The 23,231-nt window shown below is 44.0% G+C and overlaps 1 protein-coding gene across 2 annotated transcripts in view; it reads right to left on the bottom strand.

Moving 5' to 3' along the window:
- Esyt2 (extended synaptotagmin 2) overlaps positions 1-23,231 on the bottom strand; it is a 71,921-nt gene that overhangs the window by 42,647 nt on the left and 6,043 nt on the right. For both annotated transcript variants that reach the window (XM_051152492.1, XM_051152496.1), the window contains exons 2-3: positions 2,162-2,203; positions 1,089-1,223 (exon numbers count right to left, since the gene is read on the bottom strand). In XM_051152492.1, coding sequence (XP_051008449.1) covers positions 1,089-1,223; positions 2,162-2,203 — 177 coding nt within the window. The remainder of the gene's footprint in view (positions 1-1,088; positions 1,224-2,161; positions 2,204-23,231) is intronic.

The raw sequence follows: 23,231 nt of genomic DNA, 5'->3' as shown, positions 1-23,231 counted from the left end.
CATGCTGGGGCCATAAGAGAGTGTCCGATCGTGAGCTGGATCCACAGCCGATCGCTGTGGTGCTGGGAATGAGTGAAACCTGTATCTTCTAGAAGAGCTCTGGACCACGGAGACACATCCCTGACCTACAGATCTATTTAAAGGCCATCTGTGCTTCATAGCAAGACTGCCTCAAAAAGCCAAAAGAACAGACCTACACACACAGAAAGAAAGAGAGGCAGAGACATAAAAGGGGACGGAACTAGCTGGAAAGGAGGGGTCAGCAGTGTGGGGACAGGAAAGAGACAGGGGCGGAGGTATGAATATGGTATAATACATTGCATGAAATACAATACAAGCAAAAAACTGTCAAAAATTTTAAGAAATAACACTGTATATAAATGCAGAAAACTCAATATTGTTTCAAAATATGTTAGAATTTACTATTTAATCATAAACTTTCCACAATAAACATGTATCAAGAAATTATTTCTCATCTAACTTTTAGGAAATGTTGAAAAACTAAAAAATTGAATAAAATCAATCTCAACAATTTATTTAAAATTTTTATTTAATAATATACAATCATAAAAATATGAGTGGTGATACATATGAAATCTAGAGAGGAAAAATCATTGTTAAATTGATATTTGCTGAAACTAGTAATCTGTATTTAAAAATTGTCGCTATTTTTAAAAAGTAAAAACCAGGGCTGGAGAAATAGCTCAGTGGTTAAGAGCACTTGTTGCTCTTCCAGAGGCCTTGAGTTTGGTCCCTGACACCCACATGAGGCATCTGCACAAACGCCTATAACTCCATCTCCAGAGGCTCTGACACCATCTCCTCGCCTCCACAGAGCACCTGCATGCATGTGTGGCACACCCTCACACAGACACACACATAAACAAAAAAATTAATTTTAACAAGTAAAAAGAAAAAGAAACAACAAATATAAAGAACAGCACAGTGAGAGTGAGATAACAAGCCCACTTTCTAACAAGCAGCAAAGTCAGAATACAGCGTGGGAAGAGGCCTCTGCAGCCTCTGCAGCTGGCCTCCCTTCAGAGCCTCTGGAGCAGCTACAGTGCCACCGCGCAGGAGGAACCCACCTGCTGGCCCACGTCCACCTTCGTGAAGCTGAAGGTGCTGAGGTGGGCATTTGCTCCCCGCACAGCTGGCTCTATAGTTTCTCGAAAGAGCTTCTCTATAAACTGACAAATAAAGGGCCACATGTGCTTGACAGTCTGGAAGGAAAGGAACTCACGTTAAATAATTGTTATGATACATAATACATAATTTAGTTGAGTCACTGAGAAAAATTATAATTATGTAGTCCATTAGAATCTGGCTTTGAAAACTAAAACAAAAGAAATGGTCTTGTTCTTCAAAATCGGTCCTGTAAAATGTGTTCTAAATATTAAGCTTTTACTTCAACAACAGAGTACTAATTAACCAATATGCTGCAGGAGTTAGTTCTTTTAGTTAGCTGTTCTGTTTAGAAATGTCTACATGTATAATAATCACTAAAAGTCCCACGGCTTCAACTGACTGTGGGAAAACTTAAGCTGTAGATCTTGGGCTGGGACAGTGGCTCGCTGGCTCACTTGCTCTTGTAGGTGAAGCCCTTAGTTTGATCTCAACACAACAAAACTAAACCAATAAAAACTGTGTGGGCTTCAGTAGCTACGGCATCTCATAACCACATAGTAACTTGTGCTAGAGCGCGGTTTCTGTCTAGGCTAGTGTTACCATACTGCATTAGAAATGCTTAAACACAAGGTAAGACAGAGTCAACCTAAAGTTTACTGAAACAGAAACATCCCTTAATAGGTATTACAGATTGGTAGTTTCTTGGGAGTAATTTTTCTCTTCATAATAATGTTTCCAGATCGACTGCCTGTGATTTCTATAAAGCACATGTGCGCAGCCTCTACTGCATAAAGAAGACACAAGGGCAGATGGCAATGCCATGCAAGCACACACATGAGCCTTCTTAGGCCAGTGACAGCGCTTGGCTCTTCCCAGGGGAAAGTCACATGCACTTGCGACAGTCCTCTGGGTAGCAGAAGCCTGTTCACTGCAATCCGATCCCCAACAACATCAACATTGAAATTCCCAAATATGGGAAGATGGTCTCTGACCCTCTAATTCCCACCGAACACCTGGAATATGCCAATCTTACCTTATTTAGCCATTCTGCTCTTTCAGTGTCTGGAAAGTGAACCTAAGAGAGAAACACACACGCATGACTTGATGACTCTTGACAGTCATAAACAAAGTGGCCCATTGGCTAGTTTGTATTCTCATTGTCCTGTGTTGACATAATAGCTCTAAGGCTTTGGGACATGCTCTCAGAGAAGGGAAGTTTAAATGTGTGGCGCCTAACTGAGAAACTTGGAGGGAGAGGGTTGGGGGCCAGCAAACATCACCAGAGCCTCCTCTGCCTCATACCAGCCAAGTGGGCATTCCTTGGCATTTGAAACATCAGACGACACCGACAACAACGACCAACGATGACCGAACGACAACCGACGACGACAACAACAAAGGCTTCATGCCTTTAAAAAGGATATTAACATTGCCATCATTATGCTAAATCTAGCCTCAAGACTTCAAAATCATCTCATCGTTTTGCAAGGCTCATCTCCACCACTCTGCCCTCTTCCAAATGCACACTGTGATCAAACCTCTCCACAGGCAAAGCCTACATATTGAAAAAGTGATTGAAAATGCAAAAAGAAACCTACTTTAAAAATAGGTGAAGAATGTTTTCTCTGTTGTTCAAACTAAAATAAAACGTCTTTGAAGAGGAAGATAGTGCTGTTTTTGGCCACAAGGGAGCTTTCAGAAGTAGAGCACACGGGCCACACAGAGTTTGGATTTGGATCACAGAAGACTGCACTGGTGAGTGAGACGATCGGATGCATAGAACTTCCCTGAATTATAAAGACTCCAGTCCAACAGCACTGCCCTCTGGCTAAAGAAATGGACCAGAAGCGGAGCAGGATATAGTCTCAAGAGGTGGGGAGAGCTTTCGAGGCTTCTGAGACACCAACGCTACTTCTCAAGTTTGCTTATGAGAACAAGCAGTAGAAGATGTGGTTGGGCGGGAGCCAACCCCTGCGCATAGGCTAGATCACCATCAAGCCGCTGAACAGTCTACACTGTCTCTCAGAAGTCCTGGGTGACTGACTGCTCCCCTGCGGTCTCAACACGAGGAAAACAAGCAGGGGCAGCGACACTGGTAGTATTATGGGTTCCCTCCGTGTCTACAACCAAGCCTAAGTAGGCCTTATTTCCCTCGAACCACATAAGGTGAAGACTATTTGGTTGAACCCTGAGACATGCTAGAGTGACTGGAAACGGCCATTTCTAAATTAGGTAAGCATAAATTCACTGGGGTGGGGTGCATGGCCTTCCAAATTGAGACAATGGCTTAGAAATTGAGGAAGACAACATTCAACAAGTCAAAAGGTCAGAGTCAGTGAAGCTAAAGACGTTTGTTTAACTCTAGACACTGTGCTCTGTCAGTCCTGAGGGGCACATTTAACCCAGCTAAGTGTACAAGAAATGGCCACACTTTCCCTAGTGACTACAGTGAGAGGAGAAGGCAGTCCTGTTAGACTTATCAAATTAGGTCATAAAAGTAATTCCCATGCAATCAGTACACTGTCATTTCTCCGCATTGCTCTGAAGCAGTTCAGCGGTCAGACCAGGAATGGGGCAGTGAGTGCTATCGGCAGAGCATTAAAGCAGGCATCGGGATCCTTCTAATTTATTGTGAGGCTCTCCCCATTCTCCCTCTTCCTTCCAAACCAACCAACCGCTGGAGGCAACAGAAAGATCAAAAGGCAAATACTGAGCATCTCCTGTTTGCTGACACGGGAACTTCTGCAGGGCAACTTTTTTAAAGTAAAATTTTATTTATTCACTAATCAATAATTTCTCCCAATAACCACACACTGAGACCATGATTCATTCCAAATTAAGCAAAGAGGTGAACATAATAATGAATCTATTATTACACTATCAATGATCTTCCTCCCATTCAAGTCCCAGGCACCGGCGTTACCATCTTCCCATTCTCCTCCTCCCCTGCACCTTCTCCTTAGTGAGGGGCTGGCGCCACCCTCAGCCACCAGCCTCACAATTTCAAATCTCCACCCCTACTCCTTTGCCAAATCCCAAGCTTCAGCTTTTTTTTTTTTCATTTTTTAAATTTATTATAATTTATTCAGATTACATCCCAACTGTTATCCTCTGGCTTGTAGCTTCCCATTCCCACCCTCCCTACCTCTTCCGCCCTATTCCCCTTGCCAGACCTCTGACAGAGGGGACCTCCTCCCCCACCATATGGCCACAGCCTATCAGGTCTCATGCAGATAGCCTGCTTCCCCTTCCTCTGTGTGCCACTAGGCCTCCCCACCAAGGAGAAGTGATCGAAGCCCCAGAGTTCATGCCAGAAGCAGTCCCTGCTCCCTCCCACAACCATGGAGAATGGGCTCCATGGCTAGAACTGAACAAGGGTCTAGGTTTCCTGCACGCACTATCCTTGGCTGGTGTTAGTTTGTGCAGGCTCCCCAGATCCCAGATCCGCCAGCCTTGCTGGTCTCCTTGTGGGGCTCCTGAACCCTCTGGGTCCTCCTGTATCCCCATTCTTCCATACCTCTATCAGCGCTCCGCCCAGAGTCCAGCCCAGAGTCTAGCAGTGAGTCCCAGCATCTGTCCCCATCCTCTGCTGGTGGAGTCTCTCAGGGGACATCTATGTTGGGCTAATATCCACTTATAAGCAAGTACATACCATGTGTGTCTCTCTGTGTCTGGGTTACCTCACTCGGGATGGTGTGTCTAGTTCTACCATTTGCCCTGCAGTAGGATGTCTATGCACTCTAGCCTCTGTAATTGCAGAGCGAATACCAGATCACCATCTCTGCCGGGCCTACCTTCTGAGCATGTCTGCCCCTTGATGTCTGATGGTCCTCACCTGCTTCACCCAAAGGCCTCCCAAACACTAAATTTAGCTACCAGAGCAATATTCTAGAAAACAGGAACTTCCTTTTCAATTCCCCTCACTGAAGACTTTGAGCGTATGCATGCTTATCAAATAGTTTAACTTCCTCGGCTTCAGCTTCAAAGGCAGCACAGTTACATTTCCCTGGGTCACAATTCAAAGACCTCACTTTCATCACATCCTGTTGAGCTCAGGCACAGCAGCCGCGGCTGTGGACGTGAGCGATGCTCTTCCCCATTCTCTTCTGCCAGCCCCTCGCTAAGGACCAGCTCACTTCAGTTTACCCCTTAAGGCCGATCAATGCAGAAATTCTCCATAGCCCAGCATTTATCACAACATGACTAGTAACAATGCTCAACAGACTCAGGCCAAAACTTCCTCCTCCCTCCAAGACGATTCCTTAAAGTCACTGGCCCTTGTAAGCACACCTTCCATGAGCATCAAGACAACATTCTACCCCAGGCATGTGACTTAATTTACCAGCTGAGACAGGAGGTATTAGTCTCTGTGTTTTCCTCCAGTACATTACATTAAATCACACTAATAAATACCATCAAATGAACTTCTCGCCTTCCAATAATGTCTTCAGTAATACAAGCTATACAGCCAGGTTTCCAACCACTGAAAAGTGATTAATAGGGCCACACAATCTTAAAACACTGTTTACATCGACATATATATGTGTACATGTCTGTCTGTCTGTCTCTCTCCCCACACATACACACATTTTTATGTTATACACACCTAAAAATGAATAGAACAAAAAATATGTATCAAACCAGCAACAACAACAACAAAAAGAACTGATTTTTCTTCTCTGTTGTCACAGTTTAATTCTTTGCGACAGCCAAAAAATTGTTAATCATTACTATAATTTAAGAACAAGAAATGCTACAAGCTAGGTATACTGGCATACACCTACAATCCTAGACTAAAGGAGGCAGGAAGGTGTGAGCCTGGGTTACTAAGGAGATACCATCTTAACTCAAGAAGAAAGTACACAGAAGTACTATTTCTAATAATATAATAAAAAATATATGAAAATATAATGTTCACAAATTAAACCATACTTAATTATACTAGAAAAGACTAAAACTCAGATGTAGTTTTTCTTAAAATGTAAGTAATCTATTCCAAATTTGAGAGACAATTTTAATACATCAAGTTGACCGAGTACCTCAGTGACAATACAGTCCAATGCAATGACTCCTGGGAGTGTTTTAGCAGGAGAGCTTTCCTACTCTTCAGCGCTAGCTGCTCAGGGGCTGCTAATGCGGTGACTCAGTGCTGCCATGAGCTGGCCAGCCAGGGCCAGGGATGAGGATATTCAAAACTCAATGCACAAAAGCTTCTCTACCCACAGTCGCACACCAGAAAAAAAACCAGCACTGGCACTTGTGGACCTTGACTTTCCTCAGTGTTTTTTCCTACTGGATGATCCTTTAATTAACACACACACACACACACACACACACACACACACACACACACACACGTTGACCGTTCTCCCGGAAGAACTCATGTACACACTGTTTAGAGACTTGCTTTGGAGAAGAAAGAGCACTGGAGGGATCTGATGCTAGCTGGGTGGTTCACTACACTGCACAGTTAAACAGTACGCATGTTTGTACACAACTCTCCAGCATGCGCACCCACCCCACACACTCCCTGGCCCTGTCCTTGACATGTGGCTACTAAAGCCCCTTGTAGACAAGAACACTAGTGAAGCAGGACAGACAGCAAAGAAAGAAGTAAAGGGACAAGAGAATGAACAGAGCCCCTCGCCTCACCTCACCTCAACCTAACCTCACCTTAACCTCACCTCACCTCAACCTAACCTCACCTCACCTCAACCTCACCTCGCCTCAACCTCGCCTCACCTCACCTCAACCTCATCTCACCTCAACCTAACCACACCTCACCTCAACCTCACCTCAACCTCACCTCAACCTCACCTCACCTCAACCTCACCTCACCTCAACCTCCCCTCAACCTCCCCTCAACATCACCTCACCTCACCTCAACCTCACCTCACCTCAACCTCCCCTCAACCTCACCTCACCTCACTTCAACCTCATCTCCCCTCAACCTCAACTCACCCTCAACTCAATCTCACCTCAACCTCACCCTCACCTCAACCTGGTTTAAGCACTTCTGTTCAGAGACAAGAATTTAGACAGAACTGACTAAACCACCACAAGAACCTTTCTTATAATCAAAACCTAAGAACATAAGCCTTTGTGACATTGACTTTCAAAATGTTAGGACTGCTTTTTCATCTGAAAACCTACACAACAACCTGCCCTGTAAACTAGCTTATAGCCTCGCTTGAGAGCAAAGATAGAGAAGTAAACTTAGCTTACACTTAAAGCTGCTGAGCTTTACTTTTACACTTGTTGTACAGTTGCACATTACAATCTTCTTATTGTTTAGACTCTTAAGTATTCAGCTTTGATGCCTGAATTCTAACATGTACTTCAGCCTGAGTCTTCCTGAATGGCTGCCTCTGGGTAGAGGCTGCTGAGGAAAAGTCAGGCTGTAGCTCTGACGAGCTAGAGCTGCATCGCTCGCTGCTGTGCACACTGGGGAACCTGCTGTTTCATTCTTATTTTTTGAGACAGGGTCCAGCTGTTGATCTCTGGCTGGACTGCTGCTCATGTCAAGACCAGGCTGTTCTTGAACTCACAGAGATCCACCTGCCTCTGCCTCCCAAGTGCTGATATTAAGGGCACGTACCACGACCCTCCCTCCCAACCTTTTATTTTAAATTTGATTTGACCCTGGTTTTCACATATAAAGTTCCTAAATCCTGTGGAATTTCCTGGTAGACAGGAACATCTCTGCTGGGCTCCTAGTTTCAGCATGGGGTAGAGGCGATAAGGAAAGACCGTCTAGCTCCCATACCTTTGCTGTATTAGGAGTAGAGAGCAGAGGCTGAGCCAATCACCAGTGGAATATGATTTAGTCAATCACAGCGATTTAATGAAACCTCCTTGTAAACCCAAAAGGACAGGGTTGTAATGACTCCAGGCTGCAGAACGTGTGGTGTTGCCTGGAGAGGCTCTTAAAGTTCTGTGTTCCCTCCCTCTACATCAGCTCCTGCCTCCAGGTTCCTACCCTGCTGGAGTTCCTGTCCTGACTTTCCTGGATGATGCGGACGCATAAGCAAAATAAATCATTTCCTCCCCAAGTTTCTTTTGGTCATAGTGTCTTATCACAGTGATAGGAAAGCCAACGAAGACACCATCTTAATGCAATAACCATCCCATAGCATATGGAAGATCCTACTAAAGTATGGAAACAGAAAGACTGAAACAGGTAGTGTTGTTTCTCTGCTCACTTAGCATAGTCTCAAAAATAGATCAGTAGATGAGACAAAACCAGCTCAACATTCTAGAAAAACCCAAGACTCCTATACTTTCTTAATATTGTATTTATGTATATATATTGTGTCTGTGTGAATATATGCCATGGTACGGAGACCTATGGAGATCAGAAGTTACAGGCAACTGGGCGCCATCCTATGTTGGATTGAACTTGGGTCTTTTTTAGACCCTTTTAGAGCAGCAAGTCCACTAACTCCTGAACTCTCTCTTCAGCCCCCAAGACTCCTCATCTTTATTAGCTACAACACAAGAGAGTATTTCAGGTCATGTATGTATACCTGTGGGTTGTTTTTGTTGTTGTTGTTTTGTTTTGTTTAAGATACCTGTTCTTAGCCGGGTGTGGTGGTGCATACCTTTAATCCCAGCACTCACAGAGGTAGGCAGACCTCTGTGAGTTCAAGGCCACCCTGGTCTACAAAGGACATCCAAGTCTACACGGAGAAACCCTGGCTTAAAAAAAAATAAAGAAAGAAGGAAAAGAGAAGAAAGATAAGAAAAGAGAAAAGAAAGATACCTGTTCTTTACTGAGTATGCTATATGTCTTCCAGGGAATCTGTAGGCATGGAAGCACACTTATGTTTAGTAGCCTACTTCAGGCTCATTACAGTAGAGGGCCTGCACAGAGAGTTTAGTTTGCGCAGATGCTAACTAGAGACCTCTGAATATTAAAAATAGTTAATAAAGTTTTGCCTGCATACAAACTAGTCTTAAATTCTATACAAATGGAAGAAGTGCTTGAGGAAAGTTAAAAATGCCCAAAATACATATCCACATGCAGCACAGCCTGGAAGAAGCAGTCTGGTACCTCACATCAGTGATCCCAGCAATGGGGAGGCTGAGACAGAAGGGCTGCTCGAGAACTAATGGAGATGAGAGGTCAATCCCAGCACTCGGGAGGCAGAGGCAGGTGGATCTCTGCGAGTTCAAGGCCAGCCTGGTCTACAAAGTGAGTCCAGGACAGCCCAGGGCTACATAGAGAAACTCTGTCACAGGGGGAAAAAAGATGAGCAGTCAAGGTACCAGTGGAGACATTCTAGAAACTGTCCTTTCTTTGCCTTCCCTCCAGGCACACAACCGTCCCAACATCTGCAACTCTCTTCCCTGTGCCTTCCAGGTGCAAAAGATACAAGAAGCCATGTGCATCTCTGTATGTCCTATGGGCTGCACCAGACAGGAAAAGAACAGAGATGAAGGGCCTGGAGAAAAACAGCTAAACAATTTAGTCACATTACAGAATTATGATAAGAAAACTAAGTGTTAGGGATGGTATTAAAAACTGATATTGGACAAGACTTCAAAAGAAAAGACTGTTAGAATGTTAAACTCCCCAGCAAGGGGGATCCTGTGGTGTCCCTGCTCCTCTCTGGTGTCAGGCTCTGTGTTGCTGTTGGTGATGGAGTGCCCTGAATCTTCCTGATCCTGGCTTCTGAGCACAGCAGGAGAAAGGGGCAGAAGCCGCAGCTGGTGTCAGCCCACACCCACACCTTCTGATCATTCCACACTCACGCTACTTCCCTCACAAATTAACTGTCTGTCAAGACTCCACCTGACTCTCAACCTCTTCAGAGACCTGGGTCAGATTCACAGCAATGAGAACAGAGACGAGAAGTCACCATGTCACAAGGCGTCTTTAGGACGGCAGAGTGGCCTGTTCTCAGGTTGCAGGCCTGGGGAAACAGCAAGGTGAAGGTGAGGCGCCGCCATGCATGCATGAGGACCCAGGTAAAGCCACGTTCAGTTCACAAACCCACTGTTACCTCAGTGCTGGCAGGAGAAGGGACAAAGACAAGGGGACCCCTAAATGGAGCCCAACTGACGAGCTCCAGGTTCAGTGGGAGAGCCTGTCTCGGAAACCAAGAAGAGCAACAGAAGGTGGCACCCGACACTGACCCCTGGGCCTGCGCACTCTCACACATGCATGCACTGCCACACCTCCAGACACACACTATCTACATACACCTCCCCCATATACACACACAAAAGAAAAGATGATTTCATCTTTAAAAGATCTGGAGACTAAGTGTTTCTGAAAACAGCTTCCAACTTGGAACAGTGTGTTTTCATCACTTCTTTGTATGAAAAAAAAAAAAAAAAAAAGTCATAATGAAGTTTTTTGTCTAATTCTCGTCTACACAAAATGAAAAGCATTCATGGGCTACAGACAAATCTTAGTGATAGAGCTATGATTGGCATATATAAAGCCCTGGGCTCAACCCTCAAATTCTGAAGGAAAAAGAATAGGTAATCAATTAACTCACACAATAAAAACCCAAATGATCTCTTCAAAGATCCCCAAGGTGGGCTGGAGAGATGGATCGGTAGTTAAGGAGCACTGGCTGCTACTTTAGAGAACCCGGGGTTCACTTCCCAGCATGCGCATGGTGTCTTACAACCATCTGTAACTCCAGCTCCTAAACCATCTAATCATGCCCTGTGGCCTCAGTGAGCACCAAGCACAAGTGTGGTGCAGACATACAAGCAGACAGCATGCCCACATACATAAAATAAATAAGTGTTTTTAATCCACAAGGTTATAATTTTGTCAGTGGTTTGTGTCAAGGTAATGTAGACTTTGCTCACTACCAGCATGCAACCTGACACACTAAACACATGCAGCTTCCAAACCAGAAACATTCAAAATTCTCTCCTAGGTGCTTAGCTGCTTAGGAGAAATTCCACGAGGGAATGTGAATAGCATTAACACCCCTCAAGTCTTTCCTGAGGCCACAGGTGTCTACACTCACTCTTTCTATTCTCACAGAGGGGCTAATGGTTAGGGAGAAACATCAACTTTCCCGCCTTACTGCACAAAGGACAGCAGGCTGAGCTTGGGAGGGAGGTGTGGCTCTGACTCCGGACAGCTGAAGGAGGAAGAGGAGGTAGCAGAGACAATGTGGCTGCTATACACCGGTGTGTACAAAGCCACCTGCTTAAGAAGTATTTGTCTGTGATACTTCATACTTCTCTGTTATATGAATGACTGATACCTATTTTAAGGTGACAGTAGAAAATTTAAAAATATGTGAATCCTAGTATACTGTCTTTTATAAGATGTCTAAAATATTGACAACCAGTTCTGAGGGGAAGGGGCTCTTACAATACAGCTCAGGCTGGTCTCAAACTTGTGATCCAATCGCTTCTGCCTCTCAGTGCTGGACTGTAAGTTTGTGCCAGCATTCTTGGCTGAAAAACAATTCTATTTCAGTAATACTTGGTACACTGAATTTCATAAGTACATCTGGCATATAAATTCATAAAACTGCTTATTTTTCAATGCCTTTTATGTTTCACCATATGTATGGCACGACAGCAAAATCTAAGCCAGCGCTGATGATAGTCAACGGAGGAATCAGCACAGTGACAGCTTACAGCCTGCAGCTAAGCGCACCGCCTCCTCACATGGGGACACATATCCAAGGGTGACGGTTTTTTAAGTTGAAGCTGATTTTAACAGAATTTTAAAAATCTTTAGACATCCTTTTGTCAGTAACAGAAAGTCACACAGTTATATGATAATCTTGATTTAAACTGGGGTTTGGCATCAGCTACATCAAATCTTACAAATTAAAATGAGTCCAAAAGGAAGAAGCCGGTCTTCAGCACAAAAGAAAATCTGGTGAGTTTTAAAAAATCCAAATCCAAAACTGCTAAGCAACTGGTTTATGTTTTGACTAGAATGAATCAAAAGATAGATACGCAATCGTAGCACCATACACATTTTCTTTGTAATAAGTTCAGCTTTGTTATTAATATATATATGTATAATTGTGAAAATGGGACTAAGATCCTTTAGAATTAGAGAAGCAACAAGAAAATGGGAACAGCTGGTCTTGTCATCCCACATCTCCCAGGAGGCTCAGACATCACCCGGCTAGGAGTGCGCACATATCCCGTGGGAAGGTGCAAGTGTGGTCGGTTACAGGAGGGAAAGGGTCAAAGGTTCTACCTCTCCCAGGGCTGCTGGTTTCTGGGCCGAGAAGGGTAGAACACGGAACCAAGATCCAGTGCCAGAAGATCTTTGGTTCAGCTGGAGGTGCAGAAGAAAAGGTTTCTCTGCAATAAGTGTTGCGGCTCTTTTAGCTGGGCTGCTAGCACCAGGCCAGGTAGCAGGGGGGAGCTCCGGGTTCCGAAACCAACAAGGGCCCAGCCTGACTTGGGCAGGTGACTAATTTGGGAACAGCTGGTAACACAGACTTGGAGTTTCAAAACTGAGATCGGTTTGGTTTGGGCGGACAGAATGGCTACTTCGAGAGCAGGGGGCTGCTCGCATCTGCAGATGAGCACTGCAGTGCTGGAGAGGCATGAGGAAGATGGGGGCAGCTATCTGCACTGGCATGCCAGGGAATGGCAGAAGCTCACAATGGCCAGGAGTGTGGCTGCCTGACCAGCAGCCACTAGCCAAATGGTACCACCTCCACCATTTAACGATGTACTCAGTGTGGCAAGGAGTCCAGTAGTGAATTATTGGGGAGAAAGGGAGCCCTTGTTTCCCAACGATAAATGATTAGTCTCACAGTATCATGGCAGATGAATGAGGGGGAGAGAGTTTATTTCTTGAATCAGGGACATGATAACCCTGGGCAGTGGGAGTTTGATTCGCTGGGGCTAGGAGTGCATGGAGCAGCTCAGTCCTATCATACAGAGGGAACTCCTTACTTAGGCGGGGAAGAACTAGAGGTATGGAAAAAAAGTCACTGGCTGAAAGCTAAGGCATCAAGACATCTCATTAGCATGGGGAAGGTATTTTGGGGAGTCCTCAAGTGCACACTGAGCAGGAAAGGGTTGGGCCTGTAATCTCCCTGCAAGTCATGTCACACTCCTTAAGGGATCTGGGGTTTCCCCAGATCAGGTGTGGAGTAGGGAACCCAGGTGAGGAAGGGATTCTGTCCTTTAGCACTGAGCTTTCCAGTAATGGCAGACTTCAATCTTAACAACAGGGTCCAACATTGTCCCAGTCAGAAGTCACATCGTTTAAGTGGTTAATAGCCATGGCTGATCTTCTGGAGAACCTGGATTTGATTCCCAGTACCCACATGGTGGTTACAGAGGCGCTGTCATAATGCCCTCTTTCAGCTGCTGTAGGCACCAGGCATGCACTTGGTGCAGAGAAATACACACAGGCAATATTCAGGCAAAACACCAATATACATGAAATTTTTACAAAGTGAAGCCAGTTACAGTGGCTCACACTAGCAACATCGAGGGAGGAAGATCACCAGCGTGAGACCAGCCTTGGCTATATTGTAAGATCCTGTCTCCACAGGAAAAAGAAAAAAGAAGAAAAGGAGGTTAATAGATTTCCAAAGGACTTAGACAGCATAAATCTCAGAAATTTGACGAATAAAATCAGAAATTTGCTACCCTTGATACAGTTTCCTTTTAAATCCTTTAAGTGTAAACAACAAAGAAACAGTAAATAACAAGACTCATGAAAACACTCATGTGAGAAACCTACTGGATGTGCATACCAAGCTTTTAACAGCACTTTCCCATGTGTGCTTCTTGTTACACTGTTTCCTGTTGTCATGTCTTTTGTTATAGTATATCCCAGAGGTAAACAGCACGGTTGATTTATCATTCCTTGTTTCCACGTAAGATAGTAAGTAATGCGGCTAGAGCAATGGCTCAGAGTGAAGAGCACTTTCTAATCTTCCAGAGGACCTGATTTTAGTCCCCAGAACCCACATTAGATAGCTCGGTACCTCGGGAAATTGATGGGTCTTTCTGATCTCTATAGACACACGGGACAGACAGACAGACACACAGATACACACACACAGAGTGATGTACAGACCGACACATACATGCACACACATGCACGCATACACACACACACTCACATACAGTGAAGTACAGACCCACACATACATACATACACACACACACACACACACACACACAAAATAAAAATAAAAATAGATCTTTAAAAAAAATAGGAGGTAGGTGTAGTGGTGCGTGCTTTTAATTCCAGCACTCAGGAGGCAGAAGCAAGCAGATCTCTCAGAGTTCAAGCCCAGCCTGGTCTATACAGTGAGTTCCAGGACAGTCAGGGATATAAAGAAATGCTGTCTTAAAAAAAAAAAAAAATACTAAAAATAAAATGATAAATGGGGGAAATGGTAAAAGTTTGTATCTCTTGATCAATTTCTTGATTTTCTTCAATCTATCTTCACTGAGAATTTGGTATTTTATTCATTATGAGTGCATAATTTCATATAGAGACCACAACTAGATCATAAAAGCATTACAATAGAACTGAAAAAAATAGATTTTGTCTTCTGTCTTGAGGCCCTGGTGACTTCTAAATCTCATGGAATGTTCTTGGTGTATTTCATCAATGTAAGCATCCCTTGGGTGGTGTGGTAGTTTAAGTGAGAACGGCCCCCATAGGCTCATATAGTTGAATACTTGGTCACTAGAAGTGGTGGAAACCAGCTGGTGGGACTGTTTGGGAAGGAATAAGAGGTATGGTCTTGCTGGAGGTGTCAAAACCCATCCCATCCTCAGCTAACTCTCCTTTCTCCCTCTTCTGAACTCTCTTCCCTGCCTTGTGGCTGTAGACCAGATGTAAGCTCTCGGCTACTGTTCTAGCTCCATGCCTGCTTGCTGCCATGATTTTCATGGACTAAGCCTTAGAAACGGTAAGCAAGCCCCAGTTAAATGCTTTCTTTTATACGCTGTCTTTATCACTGTCTTTAGTCACAGCAACAGAGAAGTAACTAGGAAAGGTGACTCTTAATAGGCTTTCAAACAGCTCCAGGGAAAGACTGGCCACTAGCATGACCAAACAGAACTAGAGTGCTAGGGTTTCCAGCTCCACTCACAACCTCTGGGACCAGAGGCCAGTGATGAAGTCAGTTCTGCCTAAACTGTACCTGAAAATCCAAAATGACAGGGTCCAGAAAGCTTCTGGTTTGGTAAATAAATACCCAGGCATGGTGGGAGAGTGGTATGCCTAGAAAGAGCGAAGAGACTCCATGCCACATTTCAACACCTGCCTCAAATGCATCTCTTTTGTACCCGTGCCCGCAACATGTCCTCTATGAGAAACCAATGGGAATAAGTAAAACACAGTATTCTAAGTTCTATGAGCCATTTTAGAAAATTATCAAACAGGAAGAGGGTTTTGGTTTGGTTTGGTTTGGTTTTTTGAGACAGGGTTTCTCTGTGCAATAGCCCTGTCCTAGACTTGCTTTGTAGACCAGGCTGGCCTTGAACTCACAGAGATCCACCTGCCTCTGCCTCCTGAGTGCTGGGATTAAAGGCATGCGCCACCACACCTGGCTAGTTCTTTTGGATTTTTCTTTTTTCTTTTCTTTTCTTTCTTTCTTTTTTTTTTTAGAGAACCCTGAATGATATAAGTGTTGGCTGGAAAGTAATGTGTGTGGGCTGGGCACCCAAAAGGCAACTGGTATCTGAGGTTGGCTGATCCCATGGGATGGGGCCTTGCACCCATGAGGTCTGATACTAACTCTAACCAATATCATTGTAGAAGTGAATCGTAGGAAACCTAGACACTACCTACAGAGAATTGGTTGTTGGGTGAAAAGAATCTACATTTGTAGCATCGGAAATGCTGTGCTTTAAAAGCGCAAAACTACAGTGTAACTACAGAGATTACAAAATCATTTCTGTTTCTTCCATGGCTGTTATCACAAGAAAGGCAGGAAATGCAATACCAGCCCTCTTTCCATTCATCAAGTGTAAGCACCACCAGCACGTGGCAGTCAAGTCATTTTCCTTTGTCTATAATCCATAAAAAACTTCCCTGACATAGCGTGACACACACCCCAACCCAGTCTCTTCTCCTGAGGCTGGTGAACTTGCTGGGAAGCCTGTCTTACAGGAGATGTTTCCATCTTAATTTTAAGTGAGACCTACAGAGCTATAGCAATAAAAATAGCATGGTATTAGCATAAGCACAGATACATTGATCAATAGAGCAGAATTAAGAACCTGGATATACGTCCCCTATTTTCTTAGAGGCAAAAACAAACAAACAAAAAACCCACATCATAGAAAAAAAGGGCATCTTTAATGCTGGTTAAACTGAGGGCTACATGCAGAAAACAAAACCAGATCCTCATCTTTCAGCCTGAATATCTTCAACTACAAAAAGGCTACAGGCACCAAATAAGACCTGATACTCTGAATTAGGTAGAGGAGACAGTAGGGAATACACTGGAAATAAAGGCACAAGAAGAGACTTTCTGAACAGACCTCTGTAGAGCAAGCATTAAAGTCTGATAAACAGGACCACATGAAATAAGAAGCTTCTTTAAAACAGAGTTTTAAAAAGATGAAATACAAATGGCTGAAAACATTTCTTTTAAATGTTCAACTTCTGTCTTAGATTTCTACTGTGATGAAACATCCTGATCAAACGCCACTTAGGAGGAAAGGGTTCATCTTGCTTATTAAACTTCCACAATAACGTTTATCATTCAAGGACGTCAACGCAGGAACTCAAATATGGCAGGAACATGCAGGCAGGAGCTGACGCAGAGGCCATGGAAGAGTGCTCTTCATGGTTTGCTCAGCCTGTTTTCTTATAACACCCAGGACCACCAGCCCACACCGGGATGGCGCCACCTGCAATGGGCTGGACCTTCCCCCATCAATCACTAATTAAGAAAATGCTCTCCAGGCCGCCTACAAACCTATCTTACAGAGGCAATTTCTCAACTGATGCTCCCTCTTCTCAGATGACTCTAGCATCTGACACATTAACATAAAACTAGCCAGCCCATCAAAGAAATGCAAATTAAAATTGTAAGATTTCATCTTATCCTGATCAGAATGGCTAAGATTTAAAAAGAAGAAGAAGAAGAAGAAGAAGAAGAAGAAGAAGAAGAAGAAGAAGAAGAAGAAGAAGAAGAAGAAGAGAAGAAGAGAAGAAGAAGAAGAAGAAGAAGAAGAAGAAGAAGAAGAAGAAGAAGAAGAAGAAGAAGAATGCACACATAGATGTTGGAAAGTAAACACTGATTCCCTGCTAATATTAGTGCAAACTGGTGCAAACACTATGGAAATCAGTGTGAAGGTTCCTCAAAAGCTAGAAAGAAATCTACCACATGATCCAACTAAGCTACTGTATCAGTTACTTTCTGATGCTGTGATAAAGCACCATGGCCAGAAGCAGTTTGTAAAGGAAGCACTCGCTGGAGGCCAAGGTTCCAGACAGTTAGGAGTCCATCACTGGAAAGAGGCACAGCGCACGTGGCAGGCCCCCGCAGGATGTGAGAGCTTCCGTCTTCAAACGCAAACACAAACGTGTGTGAAGTAGGCAGCGGTGAGTGTAGAGGGCTGTATAGGAACGCTGCCCACAGAGTCATTGGTTTGAGTGCTTGGCCCTTAGGGACTAGTGCCCTTAGGAAGTATGGCCTTGTTGGAGTAGGTGTGGCTTTGTTGAAAGAGGTGTGTCACCAAGGAGTGGCTTTGGCGTTGCCAGTTCTCTCCCTGCTGCCCCTCAGCTCAGGCTCCGGCACCGTGTCTGCCTGCACACAGCCATGCTTCTTGCCATTACGATAATGGACTAAACTTCTGAACTGTTAAGCCAGCCCCAATTAATCATTTTCTTTTTTAAGACTTGCCATGATCATGGTGTTTCTTTCACAGCAGTAAAACCCTAATTAAGACAGGCTATATATTTTCTTTTTTTCTTTTTTTTTTTGGACAGGCTATATATTTTCAAAGCTCAACACTAGTAAAATATTTCATCCAACAAGGCCATATCACTCAATTTCCCCAAATAGCACCACCAACTAGAGGCCATATGTTCAATGCTTATAACAATGGGGGTGGGGGGGGGAGGAAACACTTCTCATTCAAACCAACACAACTATTCTTGAGCAAACACCCAAAGAGCTCTGTATCTTACTGCAATGATACTTGCACATCAAGCTCCACAACTGCTCTGTTGGCGTATTTTTTAAATGTATTCTTATTTTGGGTTCCTTATATCTCTTTTTCCCTTCTCTACCCCAATCCCTTCCAACATCCCAGCACCAGGTAGGAGAGAAAGAAGGTTAGTAACATAGTTTTCCTTAGCTACTTCCTGCTGCTTAGGGTTGTAGAGTTCCTTGGGGCAGGTCCAACCGCAGCAACAGCAACCAGGAGCAGCACGGGCGAAGCACCAGCAGCCTTCCTCTTTCTAGGAGCCTCTAGTCTCTATCCCAGTCTGGCCTTTATCCCCTCTGGCAGAAACCACACCCCCACATGAGGCAATTCAAGCTGACAAACATCCCAGGTCTCCCAGGAAGCAGTTATCACCTGTGGACAAGCTGGAACAGCCCTCATACCCGACACGTGGGATTAAAACAGAACCATGTTTACACATAAGCCAAAACTTCACAACACTACTCCATCACAACCGCCAAACCATCGGCAGCCGATGAATGAATAGTCAAATTGTAATACATTTACCAAACGCTGTATTGCTCAGCTGTCAGGAAAATGACACCCCCATAACATCAGTCACAAGACACAGAGAAACAAGCTGGTGCCCATCCTAAAGCTTCGTCCTTTCTACTTAGCTTTCATGGTGCTGGGCGGTCTTATGCTACTGGAGGAGAAAAGTACTCATCAGTTGTTGGAGGTGTACCCCAAATACTGCTGTGTGGCCTTGCTTTAAAAAACGTATTCCTGTTTGACCAATAAAAAGCTGATAGACCTAGGCAGGCAAATGGGACAGACGTGGCTAAGGTTCACTGGCTTTTGACGACAGGGAGAATCTTGGGGAAAAGAAAAGACTGGGCAGAGGGAGGAGGAGAATCGTCATGGCGTAGGAGTAAACCATGTGGCCCAGAGGAGGAACTCTGAAGTTCCTCATGGAACGAGATGGAGAACACTAGCAAGTGTTCTGGGATTATGGGTTGGAGGTGGCCCAAGCAGAAATCATTAGAAGCGGATGGGGTGGATGGAGACTGGGAGTTACTGGAGGATGGCTTAGAGTAATATCTGCCTTGACCAGGTAAAGAATTATTCTAAAATACATCAGGTGACTGTGTTTTCATTGATTGTTAGCAGGTTAGAAAATACTGCCGTAATAACAATTAGCCTAACATTAAATATCTATTAGGCCATACTTCTAAATTAGCCACAATAACCATTCTTACCCAGCTTTGAACCTGGTGGTCTAATACAACTGGCCTGGCAAGGGGTGTCCACAGGTTCAATAGTGGCAAGAATATTGTAGGAGTAACTGTTGTGGCTTGAATGAGAACGGTCTCCATTGGCTCATGCACTTGAATGCCTGGCTCCTAGTTGAACTATTTGGGAAGGATGCTTAGCCATAATGGCCCAGCGTCATTTCTGGAGAGGGAGAGGAAAGACTGTCAGGAGGACAACCAAAACGGAAGTGCTTTCCAGAAAAAAGGACAATTGCACAAATGTGTTCTCAGCAGTTGTGGAAGCACACAGGAACAACCCAGACAAAATCCCGGCAGGCAGTGGGAGGTCAGCATGAAGCTCTACCCCCAGCTTAGGAGCCACTGGCAGTGTATAACTGTTGGGACAGGGAAAGTTGGTTTTCTTTAGGGGTGTGATCCCGGTTAGGTGAACCGTGTTCAGGGTAGGACCCACACCCAAGAATACTTGGGGAGCACAGATTACTTTGATGGGTTTTAAAAAGGACATAAGGTGGTTAAGTAGATCTGGGAGGAAGAAGGGGAGTGAACAGATCAAAGTACATTACAGAAAATTTCTCAAAAATTAATAAAAAAGTATTTTAAAAGTTTTTAGATTTATTTATTTTTATTTTCTGTGTATGAATGTTTCACCTGCATGTATGTATATGCACCATATGCATACCTGGTACCCAAGGAAGTCAAGGCACTCGATCCCTGCAGCTGGAGTTAAGGATGGCTGTGACTAAACCACGTCAATGCTGGAAGTCAGATCCTCACCCTCTGTAGGAACTATGAGTGCTTATAGCTACTGGGTCATATCTCCAGCCTTAAAAAAATGTAATTATAAAAAACATAAGCTGGAATAGTAGTGCATACCTTTAATCCTAATACTTGGGAGGCAAAGACCGGAGGATCTCTGTCAGTCTGAGATCCTGGTCTACATAATGAGTTCCTATCTCAAACAAACAAACAAACAAACAAAAGGCTAAGGGCTAGTGAGGTGGCTAAGTTGGGAATGGCGCTTGCTACCAAGCCTGGCAACCTGAATTCAATTCCCACCAATGGTACAAGCAACTCTTGCATGCTGTTCTTTCATTTCTAAGCATGTGTCGTGTGTGGGAAAGAATAAGCCTTGTCACAGGTGGGAGCAGTCTCGGCGGGCTTTACCCTTGGGGCACCCCATGAATACCTTGTGACAGACTGAGTGGAGCCATCCTGGGTCTGGAATTCAGGAAGCAGACCTGGGAACCCCACCTGGACTATTGTCTTTCTAATGGACCCTCACCGGGAGAAGGAGCCGGTCCTTCCCACGTGACTCAGGCAGTTGGGGAGGAGAGAACAACAAGTGCAGCCTGGGCTGCAGCACGTGAGGAGCAGCGGACCGGCTGGACCAGCACGCGGGCCAGAGAGACACCTAAGGACCCATCCCGTGGAACGGATACCGGAAGGTTCACTCTTTTGTCCCTTTAACCTTTTTTCCTTCTTGTGTAAGCCAGTTGGGTTGTATAATAAAGTTTAATTATTAAAAAAAAAAGTTAACAGTCGTGACACATACACACAAAAACAAATAAATATAAAATACTTTAATATACCAAGTAAATTAAACTAGACACATAAACTTAACATATTGTATGATTCTATTTTCACATGAACTATCCAGAAGAGGTAAGCCCACCGAGACAGAAAGCAGATTCATCGCAGGCATTTTAAACTGACTTCATAACCTCCCATCTTGACCTCCCATTTCTGCACCTGGAGCTGTCATTCACCTTCTCACTCCGTGTCTATCTTCCCCTCCCAGCACCATTTCCATGAGAGTTAGCACCTTCGTCTTCAGACCATCGGGCTATTACTGCCAAGCGTGTCTTTTAAATTAATACTTAGCATCCTAGTCCATATTTGATGTTTACCTACGGTCTAGCAGCTGGAGCTAAACTAGCCAACATGCATTTCAAGGCCCTGCTCTGCTGTGACTGTGTGGTCTTCTGTCTTACTCTTGGCTGGATGTATTCTATATCAAAACACCCAGTTCTTACTGAATCAGCCATGTGCGCAAATACACAGGACAAGACAACCCACCAGCCCCAGAAATCTCAAAGCAGCTATCCTTTCATTGTGCTACATAAAACCACTATTTGAGATGAGAGCATTCTTGTCAACAAATTTTAATATCACCCACACAGAAAGAAGAGCATTCTGGGGTTATGACTCCCAGGGAAGGGAATGTCTTTTGTAAAAGTCATTTTTATAAGAAGAGCTGGGGATAAATCTGCCATATCTTTTTTTAAAAAAAACTTGTTTTATGTGCATGAGTATCTGCCTGCATACAAGTCTGTGCACCGGGTGCATGCCTGGGGAGGCCAGAACAGAGCATCAAATCCGTTGGAACTGAAATTACAGACAGTTGTGAGCTCAGGAATCAAACCTGGATGCTCTGAAAGAGTAGCCAGAAACCTTCACTCTGAGAAGCCTTCCCAGCCCTCTATGGTGTCTTACAGTGCCTTACCATTCAAAACAAACACCACTTTCCAACTAGTCTTTTATGTATGAAATTGTCACATTATTCTAATGAATTAAAAGATAGTCCATGTAGCCTCTCAGTACAGCTCTACTAAGTCAAGTATTCTTTTATAACTTGAAAGAGCAGATGAAATCACTCAAAATATAGTTTTATCCTTTCTAACCACATAATATCTAGCACTCTTGTTTTTCAGATCTCTATCAAATAAGCAGATGGTAATATTTCCATAAGACAGACAATATTCTAATAATCATAGTGATATTTCTTAAGATTAAAAGGATGATACCCACAAAAGAATGTCCACTAGAGAAAGGAAAATACTATGAAATGATGTTCTCTGAAAACAAAACAGCACTGTGTGAAGATTCTGCAGATTAATTCACTTATTCTAACTTTCTGGATGTGGACTATTGTACACTGAGGGCCCGAATTGCCCAGATGTCACCTGAGAAGCCATTTATTACCTACTTCTGTGTCTGCCCACCAGACTTTTGACTATTTGGTTGAGCCTTTGGAATGTATTAGCTTAGAGCATTAGCTTCCATCCACCCAAAAGTTAAGAATGCATTAGATAGCATCTGAGGCTGCAAAAGAGATTACTGTCCTTTGCTATAACCTGTTTACTAGATGTCCCTATCAGTGCATTGGTAAATACACCAACTTAGGCTATTTACTCAGAGGGCATAGAAGTGTATGGCATCACTCTGTAACAGAGAGGATGCGAATGCCCAAGTCTCTGTGGGCATTACAAAAAATTATCAGCACCTTGGATGGATGTCCTTAAGCCAACTCCTGGTAGAGATGGAGTCTGAAACAATCTAGTCCTTTGTGAAGTGAGTTCAAAAGTGGAATTTCTGGTCGTTCTTCACTCGCAAGCACCAAAAAACTTTTTAACTTATAAAAGGCCTTTCAGTCTCGAGGAATGACAATTTAGGTTAGCAGTTAGCCCAGAGCCACAGCACTCACCCAGTTCTTCACGCGGGAAGCAGCCTGGACAGCCCACAGTCACCCTTGCCTCCACGGCCCAGGTTTTAATTCATTTCTTGTCTGCATATGTTTTGGATCAGTTCAGGTGAAATTTTAGAAATCTACAGGCAGCTCCTGCCCTTGCACAGGAAGCCGCTTAAGAAGTCAGGCAATGGTTGACCACACCTGTAATCTTAGGTATTCCAGAGAAATAGAAGGATCTTCTCAGTCAGGAGCCAGAG

This window comes from Acomys russatus, chromosome 1 (genome assembly GCF_903995435.1).
Source record: "Acomys russatus chromosome 1, mAcoRus1.1, whole genome shotgun sequence".
NCBI classification, from domain to species: Eukaryota; Metazoa; Chordata; class Mammalia; order Rodentia; family Muridae; genus Acomys; species Acomys russatus.
This window is presented reverse-complemented; position numbering and strand designations above follow the sequence as displayed.